Source organism: Ornithorhynchus anatinus, chromosome 11, assembly GCF_004115215.2.
Source record: "Ornithorhynchus anatinus isolate Pmale09 chromosome 11, mOrnAna1.pri.v4, whole genome shotgun sequence".
Taxonomy (NCBI): Eukaryota; Metazoa; Chordata; class Mammalia; order Monotremata; family Ornithorhynchidae; genus Ornithorhynchus; species Ornithorhynchus anatinus.
Window position 1 is genome coordinate 13,431,192 of NC_041738.1, and position 15,473 is coordinate 13,446,664.

General features: G+C 58.1%; 1 protein-coding gene across 2 annotated transcripts; it reads right to left on the reverse strand.

Annotated features, from left to right (window-relative positions):
• Positions 1-7,008: 7,008 nt before the first annotated feature.
• Positions 7,009-14,039, reverse strand: ORMDL3 (ORMDL sphingolipid biosynthesis regulator 3). 2 transcript variants are annotated; one of them, XM_029075663.1, is made up of 4 exons: positions 13,973-14,039; positions 11,456-11,656; positions 10,018-10,169; positions 7,009-9,546 (listed from the first exon to the last, which is right to left on the reverse strand). In XM_029075663.1, the coding sequence occupies exons 2-4, from the start codon at positions 11,627-11,629 to the stop codon at positions 9,411-9,413; spliced, it is 462 nt and encodes a 153-aa protein (XP_028931496.1). In that variant the 5' UTR covers positions 11,630-11,656; positions 13,973-14,039; the 3' UTR covers positions 7,009-9,410. The 2 variants fall into 2 exon arrangements, with proteins under 2 accessions (XP_028931496.1, XP_028931495.1); XM_029075662.2 differs by lacking the exon at positions 13,973-14,039 and adding an exon at positions 13,554-13,774.
• Positions 14,040-15,473: the final 1,434 nt, after the last annotated feature.

Sequence of the window (15,473 nt, forward strand, 5' to 3'; positions counted from 1 at the left end):
CATGTGCTTAGTACGGCATGCTGAACTCAGTAGGTATTCAGTAAACCAACTTATCTGACTACTATTTCCACCACTACTATTTCTACTATTACTAATCCTTCTACTTCTACTGCCAAGCCCTAGAGACAACTCATATATGGTTCCCAAATTTCCTATTGGCAGAGGGCCTCTAGGCTACCCTTGACTCAGGCATCTGCCCCGGTAGCCTGGGGGGATCCTGTCCCAGGGTCTGGCCTTTGGGTGAGGGATCCGGGGTGGAGGAGATGTTGGACATTTGTCCTTCCTGAGATGATATTGCCCCTCCTCCAAGCTTCCCCCACCACCATGATCCCACTATCCCTGCTTCCCTGCTGCCATCCTTCCACTTTACTGCCCAGATCAGGCTTTACATTCTCCTTCCTTCGTGCCCCTTCTATCTGTCATTTTCAGTCTCTCAGTCGTATTTATTGAGCACTTACTGTGTGCAGAGCACTGTACTAAGCACTTGGAAAATACAATTCAGCAATAGAGAGAGATGATCCCTGCCCATAACAGGCTTACAGTCGGCAAGGGTTGCGGGGGGAGGGACAGGCATCAAAATAAAATAAATAGAATTATAGATATATACATAAATAAGTGCTGTGGGACGGGAGGAGAGCTAAGGGAATGAGTCGAGGTGACACGGAAGGGAGGGGGAGCTGAGGAAAAGGGGGCTTAGTCTGGGAAGGCCTCATGGAGGAGGTGTGCCTTCAGTAGGGCTTTTAAGCAGGGAAGAGTGATTGTCGGATTTGAGGAGGGAGGGCGTTCCAGGCCAGAGGTAGGACATGGGCCAGGGCTCGGCGACGAGACAGGCGAGATCGAGGCACAGTGAGTAAGTTAGCAGCAGAGGAGCGGAGGAGTATGTGGGCTGGGATGTAGAAGGAGAAAAGAGAGGTGAGGTAAGAAGGGGGAAAGTGATGGAGCTTGAAGACAGTAGTGAGGAGTTTCTGTTTGATAGAGGTTGATAGGCAACCACTGGAGATTTTTGAGGAGGGGGGTGACATGCCCTGAACATTCCTGTAGAAAGATAATCTGGGCAGCAGAGTGAAGTATGGACTGAAATGTAGAAAGACAGGAGGTTGGGAGGTCAGAAAGGAGGCTGATGCAGTAATCCAGTCGCGATAAGATGAGTGACTGTACTAATGTGCAATCTGCTACCAGTATGCACTGACAGAGGGTACAGCCCCTCTGGCCCTCAAGTCTGGGCCATTCGGAATTCCCAAGGGCCTAAAATACACCCTAGGAAGACTGAGTCTGGGCAGGGCCAGCCTGAAAATCCCCACCCTGAAAGTGTTTTCCAGACTCAGGTCAGACCGAGGACCCCACACTGACCTAGCCAAAAAACGGAGCCAAATTTGGACTGGCGAGAGGTGCTCCCCTCCTTTAGGGTCTCTGGAATGAGCATTAGTCAAAAACCACAAATCCCAGGTTAGAATCTCACTCAGGTGTTTGGCCAGACTCGGTGAATGGAGCAGAAGAGAGGAGGGAGGGCCAGTTACTCTCTCCCTCCCACCCCTTTGAAGGAACTCCTTCCTCCCCGGAGGGCCTCCCAACTGGTAGGGTGATGGGAATCCCAAATCCCCTTAACTCACCCCGACGGATGGGGCCTTCTCACCCTTCTGCCTTTGGGAGAAGGGGAAATTGCAGGGAAAACTTTCTTTTCTCTGGTCTTTACTCCGAGAGACCTCTGATGAATCCCGGAGAGGGGCAGAGAGAAAAGATGGGTTCGGGGAAAGACCAAAGGATTTGAGGTCTGAAGCTCCCTCTCCCAACATTTGATCAAATAATAATAATAACCGTGGTATTAGTTAAGTGCTTACTCTATGCCAAGCACTGTTCTAAGCGCTGGGGCTGATACAAAGTAATCAGGTTGGACACAGTCCCTGTCCCACATGGGGCTCACGGCCTGAATCCCCATTTTACAGATGAGGTAACTTAGGCACAGAGAATTTAGGTGACTTGCGCCGGGTCGCATAGCAGTCATATGGCTGAGGCAGGATTAGAATCCACATCACAGGATTAGAACCCACATCCTCTGACTCCCAAGCCCGTGCTCTTTCCACTAGGCCATGCTGATCTGTCACCAAAACCTGCCGCTCTCCCCTCAGCAATAATAATAATAATTTTGGTATTTAAGTGCTTAATATGTGTGAAGCACTGTAGTTATTGCTGGGGTACATATGAGATAATCAAGTCCCACATGGGACTCACAATCCAAGTAGGAGGGAGAACAGACATTGAATCCCCATTTTGCAGATGAAGGAACTGAAGCACAGAAGAGTGAAGTGACTCATCCAAAGTCTCACAAGCGGCTACGTGGTGGAGCTGGGAGCATAGTGGAAAGATCACGGGTCTGGGAGTCCAAAGGTCATGGGTTCTAATCCCGGTTCCACCATTGGTCTGCTGTATGACCTTGGGTAAGTCACTTCACTTTTCTGTGCCTCAGTTACCTCATCTGTAAAATGGAGATTGAGACTGTGAACCCCACGTAGGACAGGGACTGTATCCAGCCCGTTTTGCTTGTATCCACCCCAGGGCTTAGTACAGTGCCTGGCACATAGTGAGCGCTTAACAAATACCATTATCATCATCATTATTAGTATTATTACATCCAGGTCTTCTGACTCCCGGTCCCATGCTCTTTCCACAAGGCCATGCTGCTTCTCACGCTCCTGGATGGCAGGACTGATTTCCTCTTCTCTGCCCCCTCACTTACCCCAGATGTTGGGTATCTGACTTTCTGTCCTGGGGTCCTCCCAGCCTCCCCTTCCCTGATCTCCCCTTCACAACCATCCTATTTAAGATGGGGTTGTTGGGGGCAGTCGGTCAGAACGCTATGTCATCGCCCCTTCCCATCCCCCAGGCCCAAATTACTGGCTCGGTAAGGGAAGGTACCAGAGGCCCGGGCAACCTGGACTGTTCACAGGCTCAATCCTGAGGCTGGGAGGAATGAGGTAAAGGAAGAGGGCTGTGGCTCAGGTAAGGAGGGTGGAGCGGATGGGAGCGAGCCTGGTCTGCTTTCCCCTAACCACCTTCTTGAACTAAGTCTAGGGTGGATAGGGAATGAGTGTTGTTATTATTGTATTGTTATACTGTACTCTCCCAAGCGCTTAGGATGGTGCTCTGCACCCAGTAAGCGCTCACTAAATATGATTGGATTGAATGAATGAAAGTTGGGCTGCCAAGCCCCATAGGGTGCTGCTGGCTGGCAGCAGCGAGAATCTGTTTTGGGATCCCCGCCGCACTCTGGGCAGCTGCCCACTTCACGCAACCCTAGCCTGTATCTAACCCAGCACATAGAACAGTGCTTGACGCATAGTAAGCACTTAAAGAACATCATCATCGTCATCTCCCCCATCCCAGCAGACCAGGTAAATGTGGGACCGTAATCCAACCCTCTTGCCTTGAGGTTTGTAGACTTGAAAGGACGCCCAGACAACCTCGGAAGGCAAAAACACGGTCGTCCTGCACAGCGCAACTCTGTAGCACCACTGTTAATACAGCTGGCTTCCAAATGTCCACCCCTCCAAACAGCCCCTCCATCTCAGGGCCTCCTGGCCACCATAGCGACTGGCCAGGAAGGCAACTTCTGCTGCATGGAGACTGTAGGCTCCCCACTGGGGCTTTCCCTTTTCCTCTTTAACCTCTATTGCCCTGGTGGTGCTGGGGAGGAGCTTGGGGAAGTCCAGGGAAGAGGGATCAGTTCTGATGCATGGGTCACCACCGGCCATCTTCCACCCCCAGCCCTCCAAAGCCTTAATCGAGCCAGCTCCCTGGCTTCCCCCTTGTCTTGCTCTGCTCTCATGGACTGGCTACCTTGGATCCGCAGCCAAGACCCTCTCCTGGGAGTCAGAAGAACCTGGGTTCTAATCCCGGCTCCGCCGCTTATCTGCTACGTGACCTTGGGCAAGTCACTTCATTCTCTGTGTCTCAATGACCTCATTTGTAAAACGAGACGTGGACTGTGTCCGGCTTGATTAGCTTGTATCTTCTTCAGTGCTTGGGAGACACCTGGCATATAGTAAGCACTTAACAAATACCAAAAAAGCAAAAAAACAGGAAGGTCAAGCCTGTTTCCCGTCTGCTATGAGTTTTCTGATTTCAAGAAGTTGAGGAAAGAAAATTGAAAGTATTCTCCTTTATTTATGCAGAGAGAGTGCAGGGTTTGGCCCTTCCTCAACTGTCCAGACTCCTGGCCTTGAACAAAGGGCATGAGACACAGGTCCAAAAACCTGTCAGACTCCTGGGTTGGGAGAGACTGAGACGGTCCTTGGGAGATGCCACATCCACAGAAAAATGCACCTGAACTTCAGCACAGGGCAGTCAGTCAGCCTGGGCCAGGGGTTGCGGGTGGGAGGAGAGATCAAAATTCCAGCAGCGCTGAGCAAGAGGAGAGCGGCCACTTCACCTTCTTTCATTCCTCCTTCCCCGACCTTTAGCACCTACTGAGCGTGAGCCACCCTGACCATCCAAACGATGGTATTTATTGAGCGATTACTGTGTGAAGCACTGTCCTAAATGCTTGCAAGAGTGCAGTCTAACAGATTTGGTAGACATGTTCCCTGCCCATAATGAGCTTATAGTCTAGAGGAGGAGACAGACATTTATATAAATTATGGGTATATCCGTAAGTGCTGTGGAGTTGAGGAAGGGGTGAATAAAGGGTGCAGATCAAGTGCAAGGATGACACAAGGGAGTAGGAGAAGAGAAAATGAGGGCTTAGTCGGGAAGGTCTCTTGGAGGAGAAGGGCTTTTAATCAGATTTTGAAGGTGGGGAGAGTGATCGTCTGTCTGGTATGAAGAGGGAGGACGTTCCAAGCGCCAGAGGCAGGACGTGGGCGTGGATGAGAGGTCAGCGGTGAGAGACCAGGTCAAGGTACAGTGAGTAGGTTAGAGGAGCAAAGTGTGCAACTGGGTTGTAGTAGGAAAGCAGTGAGGTAAGGTAGGAGGGTACGGGGTGATTTTAAAGTCGTTAGTAAGGAGTTTCTGTTTCATATGGAGGTAGATGGGCAACTGCTGGAGGTCCTGGAGGAATGGGGAGACACGGACTGAACAGTTTTGTGGAAAAATGATCTGGGTAGATTGAAGTATGGACAGAAGCTGATGGAGTAATCAAGCAGGGTTAGGATAAATGTCTGTATTAAAGTGGCAGCAGTTTGGGTGGAGAGGAAAGGGTGGATTTTAGTGATGCTGTGAAGGTTGACCCGACAGGATTTAGTGACAGATTGAATATGTGAGTCGAATGAAAGAAACAAGTTGAGGATAATGCCCAGGTCACAGGCTTGTGAGACAGGGAAGGTATGTGGTGGTCATCTACAGTGATGGGAAAGTCAGGGGTTTGGGGGTTTTGGATAAGGAGCTCTGTTTGGGACATTTTAACTTGGAGGTGTCCGTGGGACATCCGAGGAGAGATGTCCTGAAGGCAAGGAAAAAAGCGAGGCTGCAGAAAAGGTGGAGCTGGTTTGCCCACCTTAGACCCATTTCGCTCCAACTTGCACTGGAGATGGGGAAGGAGGGGTTATAATAATGAATAATAATATAATGTTATCAAACTCTAATAAGAATGAATGAATGAGTGAATAATGATGATGCTATTTGTTAAGTGGTAGGAACAGAGCCTGGGAGTGGAGCATAAATTCCTGAACGGGAGCTCTGGGGAGACGCTGAGATCGGAGGCGGTGGAAGACTAGATGGAAATCCATAGATCATTCCCAAGGGCAATTCAATTTCAAGGCACCCCAGGCCCTTGGTTCCCATACAGACCACTTGGTCCCTCCTTTCCCACATCAGAAGTGCATCTCCTCTGGTTGGACCTCCCCTTCCTTGTCTTGACTATCCCAGTTCACATCCAACCTTCCCGGGGTTGGGGGTAGCCCTGGAGCCAAGGGTGGCTTTCCAATCTGAGAGCAAAGCTGCTGCCATATTCTCTTCCCCAGACAAACAGAAATATGCATGAAAAGGGTGAAGGGGCTGAGAGCAGCTACAGGCCTTCACAACTTTATTCTGGGCCAAAACCTCAATTCCTAAACCCCACCGTTTGACTGGTCTTGGCCGTTTTCCCTTCTACTCCTCCATCTCAGTAGGTCTGGGCAAAGCCCCCTCCCTCCATCTGTTAGCCCCCCCGATTTTGAGAACACAACCACCCAGAAAACAAAAAGTGGAAGTGTCCAGGTGTCCGGATGTTGGGACAGATTAGAATTGGGACCAGAGGACCCTATGTGTCTCACGATCCAGTGCCTCTGGTCCATCCCTACATGGCAGTTGGGCCGAGGGCTAAAGGTCCCATCTCACTGGGGCAGGTAGGTGGAAACGGCCACCTCCCTGGCATTTCCTCACCTAGGCAAGGGAGTGAGGGGGATAAGACCAGCAGTGTGGTCAGCATGAAGGACATATTGCCAGAGGAAGGGGCAGCAGAGGGAAATTGAGAGGATTTGAGGAGGCAGGAGGGACCCTTCTTGATCCACTTGGAGACCCAGACCAAGAGGGAATGGCCCTGAAGGCAAGGGCCAGCTCAGCCCCCCGGGGACCCGGAGAGGGCAGGCCGTGTCCCCGTCTGTTCCCTCCCTTCCCCCATCTAGAACTCAGCAGCCAGATTATCGTAGCCTCCGTGCTACCGCCTCCTACCCACCCCAATGTCCACGGACACCCACGTCATCTCGGTTTTTGTCCGCCACTCTTCTTTCTCCCTTCCCATACATCCCAGCTCCGATGCCCCCTCCTCCAGGAGGTCTTCTCTCATTCATGCCCCCTAAACCCTCCAGCTCTCTCCCTCAAGTAACTCCTCCAATCATCCCCATCAGACCCGATCTGCTGATCCCCATGGATTGGGGCTGCCAAGTTCTGGGCTTGTCTGTCACCTCCGCGGGCAGGGAGGAGGGTCCAGTCTCTGCCAGGAATCCCCAGCTCCTGCCCAGGGCCCCAAAAGAGGTCATCCATTATGGCCAAAGATCTCCCCGCCCCCACCACAGGCGCAGCAAGAAAGAGGCCAAGTAGGGGAAACGGGAATACTGTTCTTTATCCACTGCTTACAGAATACTGTACAAAGGGGGAGTAAAAATCCTATTCACACTTTTGTCTTAGAAAGAGGGCCGGAGTAGGGGTTGGGGTGAGAATGAACCGGAGTGGGCCAGGTCCTTCCCCAGGTCCCACACAAAGGGATCCAGGGGGTGGGCGCACACACACACGCACCCACACACACACACACATTCTCACACACACATTCCCTCATCCAGTGAACAGTCCCCCACCCCCAATTCTTTGCAAGACTAGGGTCTGATGCCAAACTGCTTCCAGCCCAAGGGGAAAAACAAGGGAGCGCTGTCTGGGGGCAATGCCCACCTGGTGGGCAGACCAGCACCAGCCTCCCTTCCAATCCCCATTCTTGCTACTGGTTGTCCTGTACAGACCCGGTCTCCAGAGAAACCAAGGGGCGGCCAGCAGGTTCCGCCAAGGCTTTAGCAGGGGCCGCACTTCTGCGGGCTGGTGAAAAGGGGTAACCGTCCGAGGGGCTCATTCTAAACCAACCTCAAGGGGGTACGAGTACCCACTTCGCTTCCAGTGGGTTGTGTTTATTCCCTTGGGGGTGGGGAGAAGTCCAGAGGACAGCTCCGGGGAGGGGCGGGGAGCTGACCCCCACCCTCTCCTACCCCCGTGCCCAGCCCCCTCGATGAGCCTTTGGAAAGTCTTATCCAGGATCTGGCTTCTTCCAAGAGAATCCTTGCGTTCCACCTCCCTCCTTAAAAGGGGGGGTGGCAGGGAATTCACCCCCAAGACCAGGCTGTTCCCATCTGCCCCTGTGCCCCCCCCACCCCCCGCACCTGTTCCCGGCCACCTAGCCCAGGGAGGGGAGGACGGCGACGAGGGTCTCAAACATCCTCATCCCTCGGGGAAGCCCTAAAGCCCATCTAAAGGCTTGCCCCAGGCCCACGGGACACAATCACACACAGGGAGCCTGGGTCACAGGTGTTTATTGGGGCGGGGGGGGGGGGGGGCATAAGGCCCCCCCCACAGAACGAAAGGGGCAGCCCCACACCTCTTGCCTAGAGAAAGCCCCCAGCCCCAAGATTGGGCAGACTCGGGTGCAACGACCAGCCAGCAAAGCGATCGGACGAGATTGTCGTTTCCAGTAAGGCTCCACCTCCCTCCTGCTCCTCCCGGGGGGTTCTGGGCAGGCAGGTGGGGGATGCGGGCTGGGACCCCAGGCACGGCCCTGCCCTTCTCCCTCCAGCCCGTGGGGAAGGGGGTCCCTCGGAAATGTGGGCCAGGCTCTTCACGCCCCACGCAAGTGGGGACACCAGCCTCCCCGATGGCCCAACTCAAACATAGGCACCTAGGGCAGGGGACAGGACAGCCCCTCCCTCAGACAGGCCCCCGCCCCCACCCCCAAACTTTCAGCCTGAGCCAGGTGGGCAAACGCCCTGCCCCCCACCCCGACTCCCTCCCACCCCCATCTCGGTCTCCTGAGGGGCCCGGGACCCCAGCACCCTCCATCGCCACCCCACTCCCCCACTGAGGCTGCTGTGCAGGCCATGGAGTCAGACACAGTGCCGGCCCGGCCAGGGTCCCCATCCTCTCCCCCCACAAAAAAATTCACGTCCCATTCATAGCCCTCTCCCTCCTCCCTTTCCCCCCCAACCTGCAGGGGCCTAGGGGTGGAGGGGAGGACTGGTCAAGGCCCACCCTAGGATTGAGGAGACCCAAGTCCAACCTGGCTCAATTCCTTAAAAAGGAGATCTGGAGGGGAACAGCTCCCCTTCCCCAGGAAGCCGTCCCCGGGGAGTCTCCAACTGAAGCAAACACACAACTGACAACTCCTATCCAAAGAGCCAAACTCTGTGGGAGGGAGAGGGTTGAAACTACCATCCCCTCTGCTCTCTTCCTCCAAGGAGGAGTTGCACTCCTTTACCCCATTTGTTGCCTTGTAGCAACACGCGCACACACACATGCGCACACACACACGGAGACCCTCCCACACTCACCCCTAGTGCCCCCTGACAAAACTAAAGTGAACGTAATCTAGAACAAGTACCGTACCCCTGATCCCCTTCCCGCCCCTTCCCCCCAACCCCCGCCAGGCCTCTCGTCCAGCCTCCCCGGGGTCATGAGGGTCGAGGTCACCGGGGGTGGGGGGTCAGGGGACTCCCCCCACCCTGCCTCACATATCCTGGAAAGCAGTGGCCCTGGCCAGCCCCTCCTCAGACATCCCCCATCGGCTCCAGTTTCCAAAAGGGAAAGGGAGAGTGGAAGCAGGCTCCTGTTTCGGGGGCTCCTGTTTCCGGGGCTCCTCGGGCTACGCCGGGTCCGTCAGCTGCAGGATGGAGGCCAGGGTCCGGGCTGGGCCACTCTTCTCCTCTCACCAGCCCTGGGGGGAGGGCAAGGAGGGCCGGGCGAGCTCAGTACTTGTTGATCCCAAAGATGCGGACCCCGTGGAGCTGGGGTAACTTGGGGATGAGCACGCTCATGAGGGAGACAGTGTTGACGATGAAGTGGAACCGGTCGTACTTGGTGTAAAAGCTGGTGAGGAAGTACCTGGAAGAGGGGAAGGGAGGGGAAAAAGCAGGGGGTAAGACAGAGGCTCCCGAGGGGCGAAGCCCAGGGCCTTGCTCCCCCAAACCCAAGTGCAACCCTCATCCCCGCCGGCCAGAGAGGAGGAAGGAAATCTCCCCCTCTCCCCTCCCCCTTTCCCTCTTCTCTCCCCTATTGGTTCCAAACTGCAGGGAGGCCTCTGGGCAGAAACCTACCCCCAGCCCATGCCCGTTCTGAAAAGGCTTAAAGGCCTGTTGGGGATCCCAGGGACCAGGGAGAAGTCTGGACAGTCCCAAGACCCTCAGCCCAAGTCGGGGACAGCCCCTCCCAGAATAACTCTGCCCCTGCCCCAGGGACTGGACAGACAGGGGGTTGGTGCCAGAGGGGCTCCTCACATCCTCTCCCCGCTGGGCAAGCCGAAGCCCACACCAACCCGGCACCGGCCCCCAGAAGGCTGACCCTCTGGACACTCACAGCACAATGGGGGTGATGGTCAGGAACTTGCGTGAGGCTGTAAACTGGACGCCGTAGTCCATCTGCTCCCAGTGGGTCAGCAGCCGGGCTTTGCCCTGGTCCGGCGTCTCAAATGGCGTCCCCTTCACCGTGTGCAGGAAAATGTACATGCCCTAGGGGTGGCCGAGGGCAAATCAGAACTGGGAGTGAGGGGCTAAAGGCTCCAGGCCAGGCTGCATTGACAGCGTCTGGGTTGGCCCTGGGCTACTTCTGAGCGTGGGGCAGCCCAAGCACTTAGTACAGTGCTCTGCACATGATAAGCGCTCAATAAATCCCAGTGTTTGAAGCGGGATAGGGGCCGGGTGGAGATCGGGGTCATCCTTGGCTCGGTCCCAACCCCTAGGAGCCCTGGGGCAGCTGCAGGAGGATGACCCCTCCTACCGCCCACCCACCCGGCACGCAGACAGTGGAGCAAGAGCCCTCGTGGGCCCGGTCCCCACTGACCGCTATTCCCAATTCCATCAGGGGCAGGGGACACGTCTACCGACTCTGCTGTACTGCACTCTCCCAGGCACGCAGGACTGTGCTCTTCACACGGTAAACACAATCAATCAATAGTATTGACTGATTGATGACCAGGCTCAAGGCAGTGGAAGTCAGGGCCAAGGGACGCACCCAGAGAAGCCATTTTGAGTCTCCCCCGCCCCCACATCCCACTAACCTGGGCTGCCCCTGAGCAAAGCTGGGAAGGGGAGGGGGTGGGGGCGGAGGCTGGATTCTTGGCCGATCCATCCCGGGCTGGGGAGACCATGCTGATTTCTGCCAAGTCAGCCAGAGCCCTGGCAGATGGCTCCCTCAGGAAGGGGGAGGGTGGGAGACTGAGCTCTATTCCCGCTCATCTACCCCAGGAACGGGAACAGGGCTGGTGAGGGAGGAGATATGGTTGTAGGGGGCAAATAGGGGTCACCAGGAGGGAGAGAGTTTCAACTCGGGGCTGGCACCCCAGGCCCCTTTGTTCCCACTGGCCTGCTCCCCAGGTCTCTGCAGGCCTCCTCCTTCTCCTCCTCCTCCTCCTCCTCCTCCTCTTCCCCCAGGGCTGCACTAAGCCCGGCATAAGTCCGCTAGGTGATGCAACCTGCCCGACACCTGCCCTCCATCGCTGAAGGGCCCAATAGCCCCAGGTGAGCCAGGCCCGACTCGGGGCACCGCCTTCTGCCCGGAAGGAATTTGGGGAGCCGTGAAGGAGGATACGTGGAGAATACAGAAACATGGGGGGGTCGGTGGGGTTTATATGAGTCTGTCTGGTCTCACCCTACCGAGGGGCTCAGTTTCCCCCTAGGGCCTGGGGGGTGGGGAGGGAGGAGAAATGGGTCGGGAGGGCGGGGCGGGAAGCGAGGCCCGGCTCGGTACCGAACCCTGACCCGGTTTCTTTCGGGTGGCGGCGGGCAAGGGCACTCACCATGTTGTGGATGAGGTTGGTGAGGGTCCAGACGACGGCGACACTGAAGAAGGGGATGCTGAGCAGCACTACGTGCAGCAGCCCGATGGCCAGCACGTAGGAGAGCCAGATGCCCCGGCTGTTCATCACCCGCGTGTTGGGGTTCACCTCGCTGTGGGCCGTGCCCACGTTCATCCTGCCCAGCGCGCCGCCGCCGCCACCCTGAAACCCAAGCCCCGGCCAGGAGGTTGGGGGGAGGGAGGGGTCGCTCGGGGGCCCCCGCGACGCCCCAGGGAGCTGCAGAAGGGGAGGAGGAGGCGGCGGCCGGAACGGATCCCTCCGTGGAATCGGGGGAGTTAAGCGTCCGCCCCGCCGACCGTGCTCTCCGGCCTACTGGGAGCGCTCCCCGGGGAAACCAGTCCGGAAGCAGAGGAGAATGTCATTCCCAGACTCTCCTCCCGCTTCCCCCCGGGGGACACCCGCCTCACCACTGGAGTCCGCCAGACGCCAAGCCAGCGGAACCCCGGCCCCGCGGCACCCCTTCCCGGCCTCCCGGCTCAGCCTCGGGGCCACGGCCTGGTCTGAGGTTGGGGTGGGGGGAGTGGTCCCCCTCAAGTCGGGCAAGGGACTGGGAGGAGGCCAAAACACCCGAGCTCTCCTCACCGTGCTCTGTCCCTACCGGATCTTTTTTTCGAGGGGGTGGAGGGGAGAGGTCCCCCTCCCTGACAAACACAAGGGTTCCAAGAAGACCCTACAGGTGGAGGAAGGAAAGAGGATGAGAGGGGTCAGAGATCCCAGGGCCGAGTAGGAAGGCGGAGAGAGGCGGCGGGGCAGTCTAGGTGTCGGGGAGGAGGCACGGGGAGCAGACAGCTCGGGCCCCCTCCCTCGTACACAGCGCATTCTTGACCCTGCCAGATGTTCCTTAAATAGCCACTGCTCCCAGGCTGCTAATCTCATTAACCCTCTTGGCTACTCTAAGTAGTCAACGCCAACCAGGACAGCAGCAGCTGCAAAGCCAGCCTGCCTCTTCCCAGCACTAGGGCAGGCCTCACCTCCCACTCCCCAGTGTAAGGGGTAACGTGAGGGGTAATGGGGAGCTGGGCTCGGTCGCCTCCCCAAACCGCCTTTCAAATCCTTACCCTTCCTGCTCCCTCCCAGGCCAAATACTATGAGCCCTGGCGGGGACGGGGGTGCAGGTGAAACCGCTCCCTACCCATCGGGGTCCCATTCCTGGCTGAGGGACCAACCCCGCTGCCCTCTCCCTTCCCCTCCTGGTTCAGTCCCCAAGGCCGCCACAGAGGTTAGGGCAACGTCGGACACCCCGTCTCGGTCACCGTACCGGGGGACTCGGCCCGAAGAGGTGGGGACCGGTGGCGTCTACCCCTCTACTCAGACACCGAGGGCATCTACAAGGCTGTCCCTGTGGCAACAATCCCATCTCCGCCTGGGCCGGTTGGGCACCTCTGTGGGGGCCCAGACCCTGGGCCACCTAGGCGTGGGCCAGCCTGGTTCAGAAAGAGAGAGCCCGCCCACCCTCTTCCCAAATCCAGCAGTTGCTGAGCCCTACGACCCACCTGCCTGTGCCCGGGCCCCTTCAGACCAAGACAGGCCCTGCCCCGCTGCCCATCCCACCCACCCACCAAACCCCATGCTGTTTCACCGGTGGGCCCGGGGACAGGCAAAGCCTCAGAGGAAGCGTTCCAGAAGACGCGACCCACTGGGGCCAGGCTTGTTTACCTCCCACGGCCTCGGGGGGAGGCCCCTGTTGCCCACGGACACGGTGCCCAGGGCTGGGAGTGCTGGGCCGGATCCGGCACCCCGAGGAACCCCCGCACCATCCTCCAGACTGCCTCCGGAGACAACGTTGCCAGTTGAAGGGGTGGTGTCGAAGGGGAAAAAATCCCCCAAATCTCACATTTTCAGTCTGGCCCTTCGGCACCCTGGGCCCCCCCGTTCCCCACCAGGAGCGACTGAGGCCCAGGCCAACCCTCCTGTCAACCCTGGTCGCCCAAGTGGAAGCGGGGACCCCTTCGGCGGGGGGGGGGGGGGGCCTAAAAGGGAAGGTCTGAGTTGGGCAGAGGGAGCAGGCCAGGACGGAAAGGAGGGGGATGGCACACACCTGTCCGAGGGCAGACTCTGTCAATGCCTCGTTGCCCCCTCACCGGCTGGTGAAGCCCTGACCCACCAGGGCCCCCCACCCCCGCCTCCCCGGGCGCCCAAAGCCACACGAGTGAGGCCGTCGTGGAGTCCAGCAGGAAAGTTGCCGTGCGTGGACGTGCGCCACTCGAAGGTTTCACACCCCGGCCGGCTGGTCCTGCCCCGTGGGCAGACCCGGCCCCCCGCCCGGCGGGAGCCCCGGCTGCAGGGAGGGGAGATGACCCTCGTCCGGCAGCCGCAGCAGCAGCGGGAGGGCGGCGTGGAGGGGGGTGACGTGGGGGCGGGGGTTCCACCGGCGGGGCCCGGGCCCACCCGCTCGCCCCCCGGGGCTTCCCGCCCGGACCCCGGGGTCGGTCCTCCCCAGCCCCGGCCCCGACTCACCGCTCGGCGGGCCGGGCAGCCCCGGGAGATGGGGGCGGGGAAGGGGGCCGCCGCTCCTCCTCCTCCTCCTCCTCCTCCTCCTCCTCCTCCTCCTCCTCCTCCTCCTCCTCCTCCTCCTGCCAGCAGCTGACAAGCAGCGGCGGCCCCGCTGGCAGCTCCGCCCCTACGTCATCAGCCCGCGCCGCCCCCTCCGCCGGCCCCGATGCCTCCTGGGAGTTGTAGTCCCCCCGCCGGCCGGCCGCCCCGCCGCGCCCCCTGCTGGCCGCTCCCGCCCCCTCCGCCCGCTCCTCCCTTTTCCCACGCCGTTTCACTAGCGGGAGTGAGGACCAGGCAAAGCGCTCCAAGACGCGACCCAGCCGGGGCCAAGCTCGTTTCCCTCCCACGGCCTCGGGGAAGGGGACCCCCACCCCCCCCCGGGGCCCACGGACGAGGCGCGGCTCAGTGGAAAGTGCCCGGGCTTTGGAGTCAGAGGTCATGGGTTCGAATCCCGGCTCGGCCACTCGTCAGCTGGGTGACTTTGGGCAAGTCGCTTAACTTCGCGGAGAAGCCGCGTGGCTCGGGGGAAAGAGCACGGGCTTGGGAGCCAGAAGGCGGGGGTTCGAATCCCGGCTCTGTCACTCGTCAGCTGCGTGACTGTGGGCAAGTCGCTTAACTTCGCGGTGCCTCAGTTCCCCCATCTGTAAAATGGGGATGAAGACTGTGAGCCCCACGTGGGACAACCTGATTCCCCTGTATCTACCCCAGCGCTTAGAACAGTGCTCGGCACATCGTAAGCGCTTAACAAATACCGACATTATTAAGGTGTCCGGGGCTGGGAGTGATGGGCAGTCTCCTTCTCCCTTCGCTCCTGTCTCAAGACCCTCACAAGGACACCCCCACCCCACCCTCCCAGCCCCAACGTTCCCAAATTAAGGAAGGCTTCGGGCATCCTCGCCCGAGTGAGGGTGGACCGGGCAGGGCTGAGTCCCGGGGGTGACTCGAGGCCCCCTTCGCCTGAAACAAAAACTCCTCACTCTGGGCTTCGGAGCTCTCCATCACCTTAACTGCCTCCTCCCACACCTCCCTCCTCTCCTTCTACTGCCCATCCCGTAATAATAATAATAATGTTGATTTTTTTAAGCGCTTACTATGTGCAGAGCACTGGTGACCCTGCCCCCCTCCCCCCCCCCGGTCCCCTCGAGTCCCCCTTCGCCTGAAACAAAAACTCCTCACTCTGGGCTTCGGAGCTCTCCATCACCTTAATCCCCTCCTCCCTCACTTCCCTCCTCTCCTTCTACTGCCCACCCAGTAACAATAATAATAATAATAATGTTAGTATTTATTAAGCGCTTACTATGTGTAGAGCACTGCTCTGAGCGCTGGGGTAGTTACAGGGTCATCAGGTTGTCCCCCGTGAGGCTCACCGTTAATCCCCATTTTACAGAGGAGGTCACTGAAGCATCGAGAAGTGACTTGCCCACAGTCAACCAGCTGACCAGTGGCAGAGCCGGGATTCGAACCC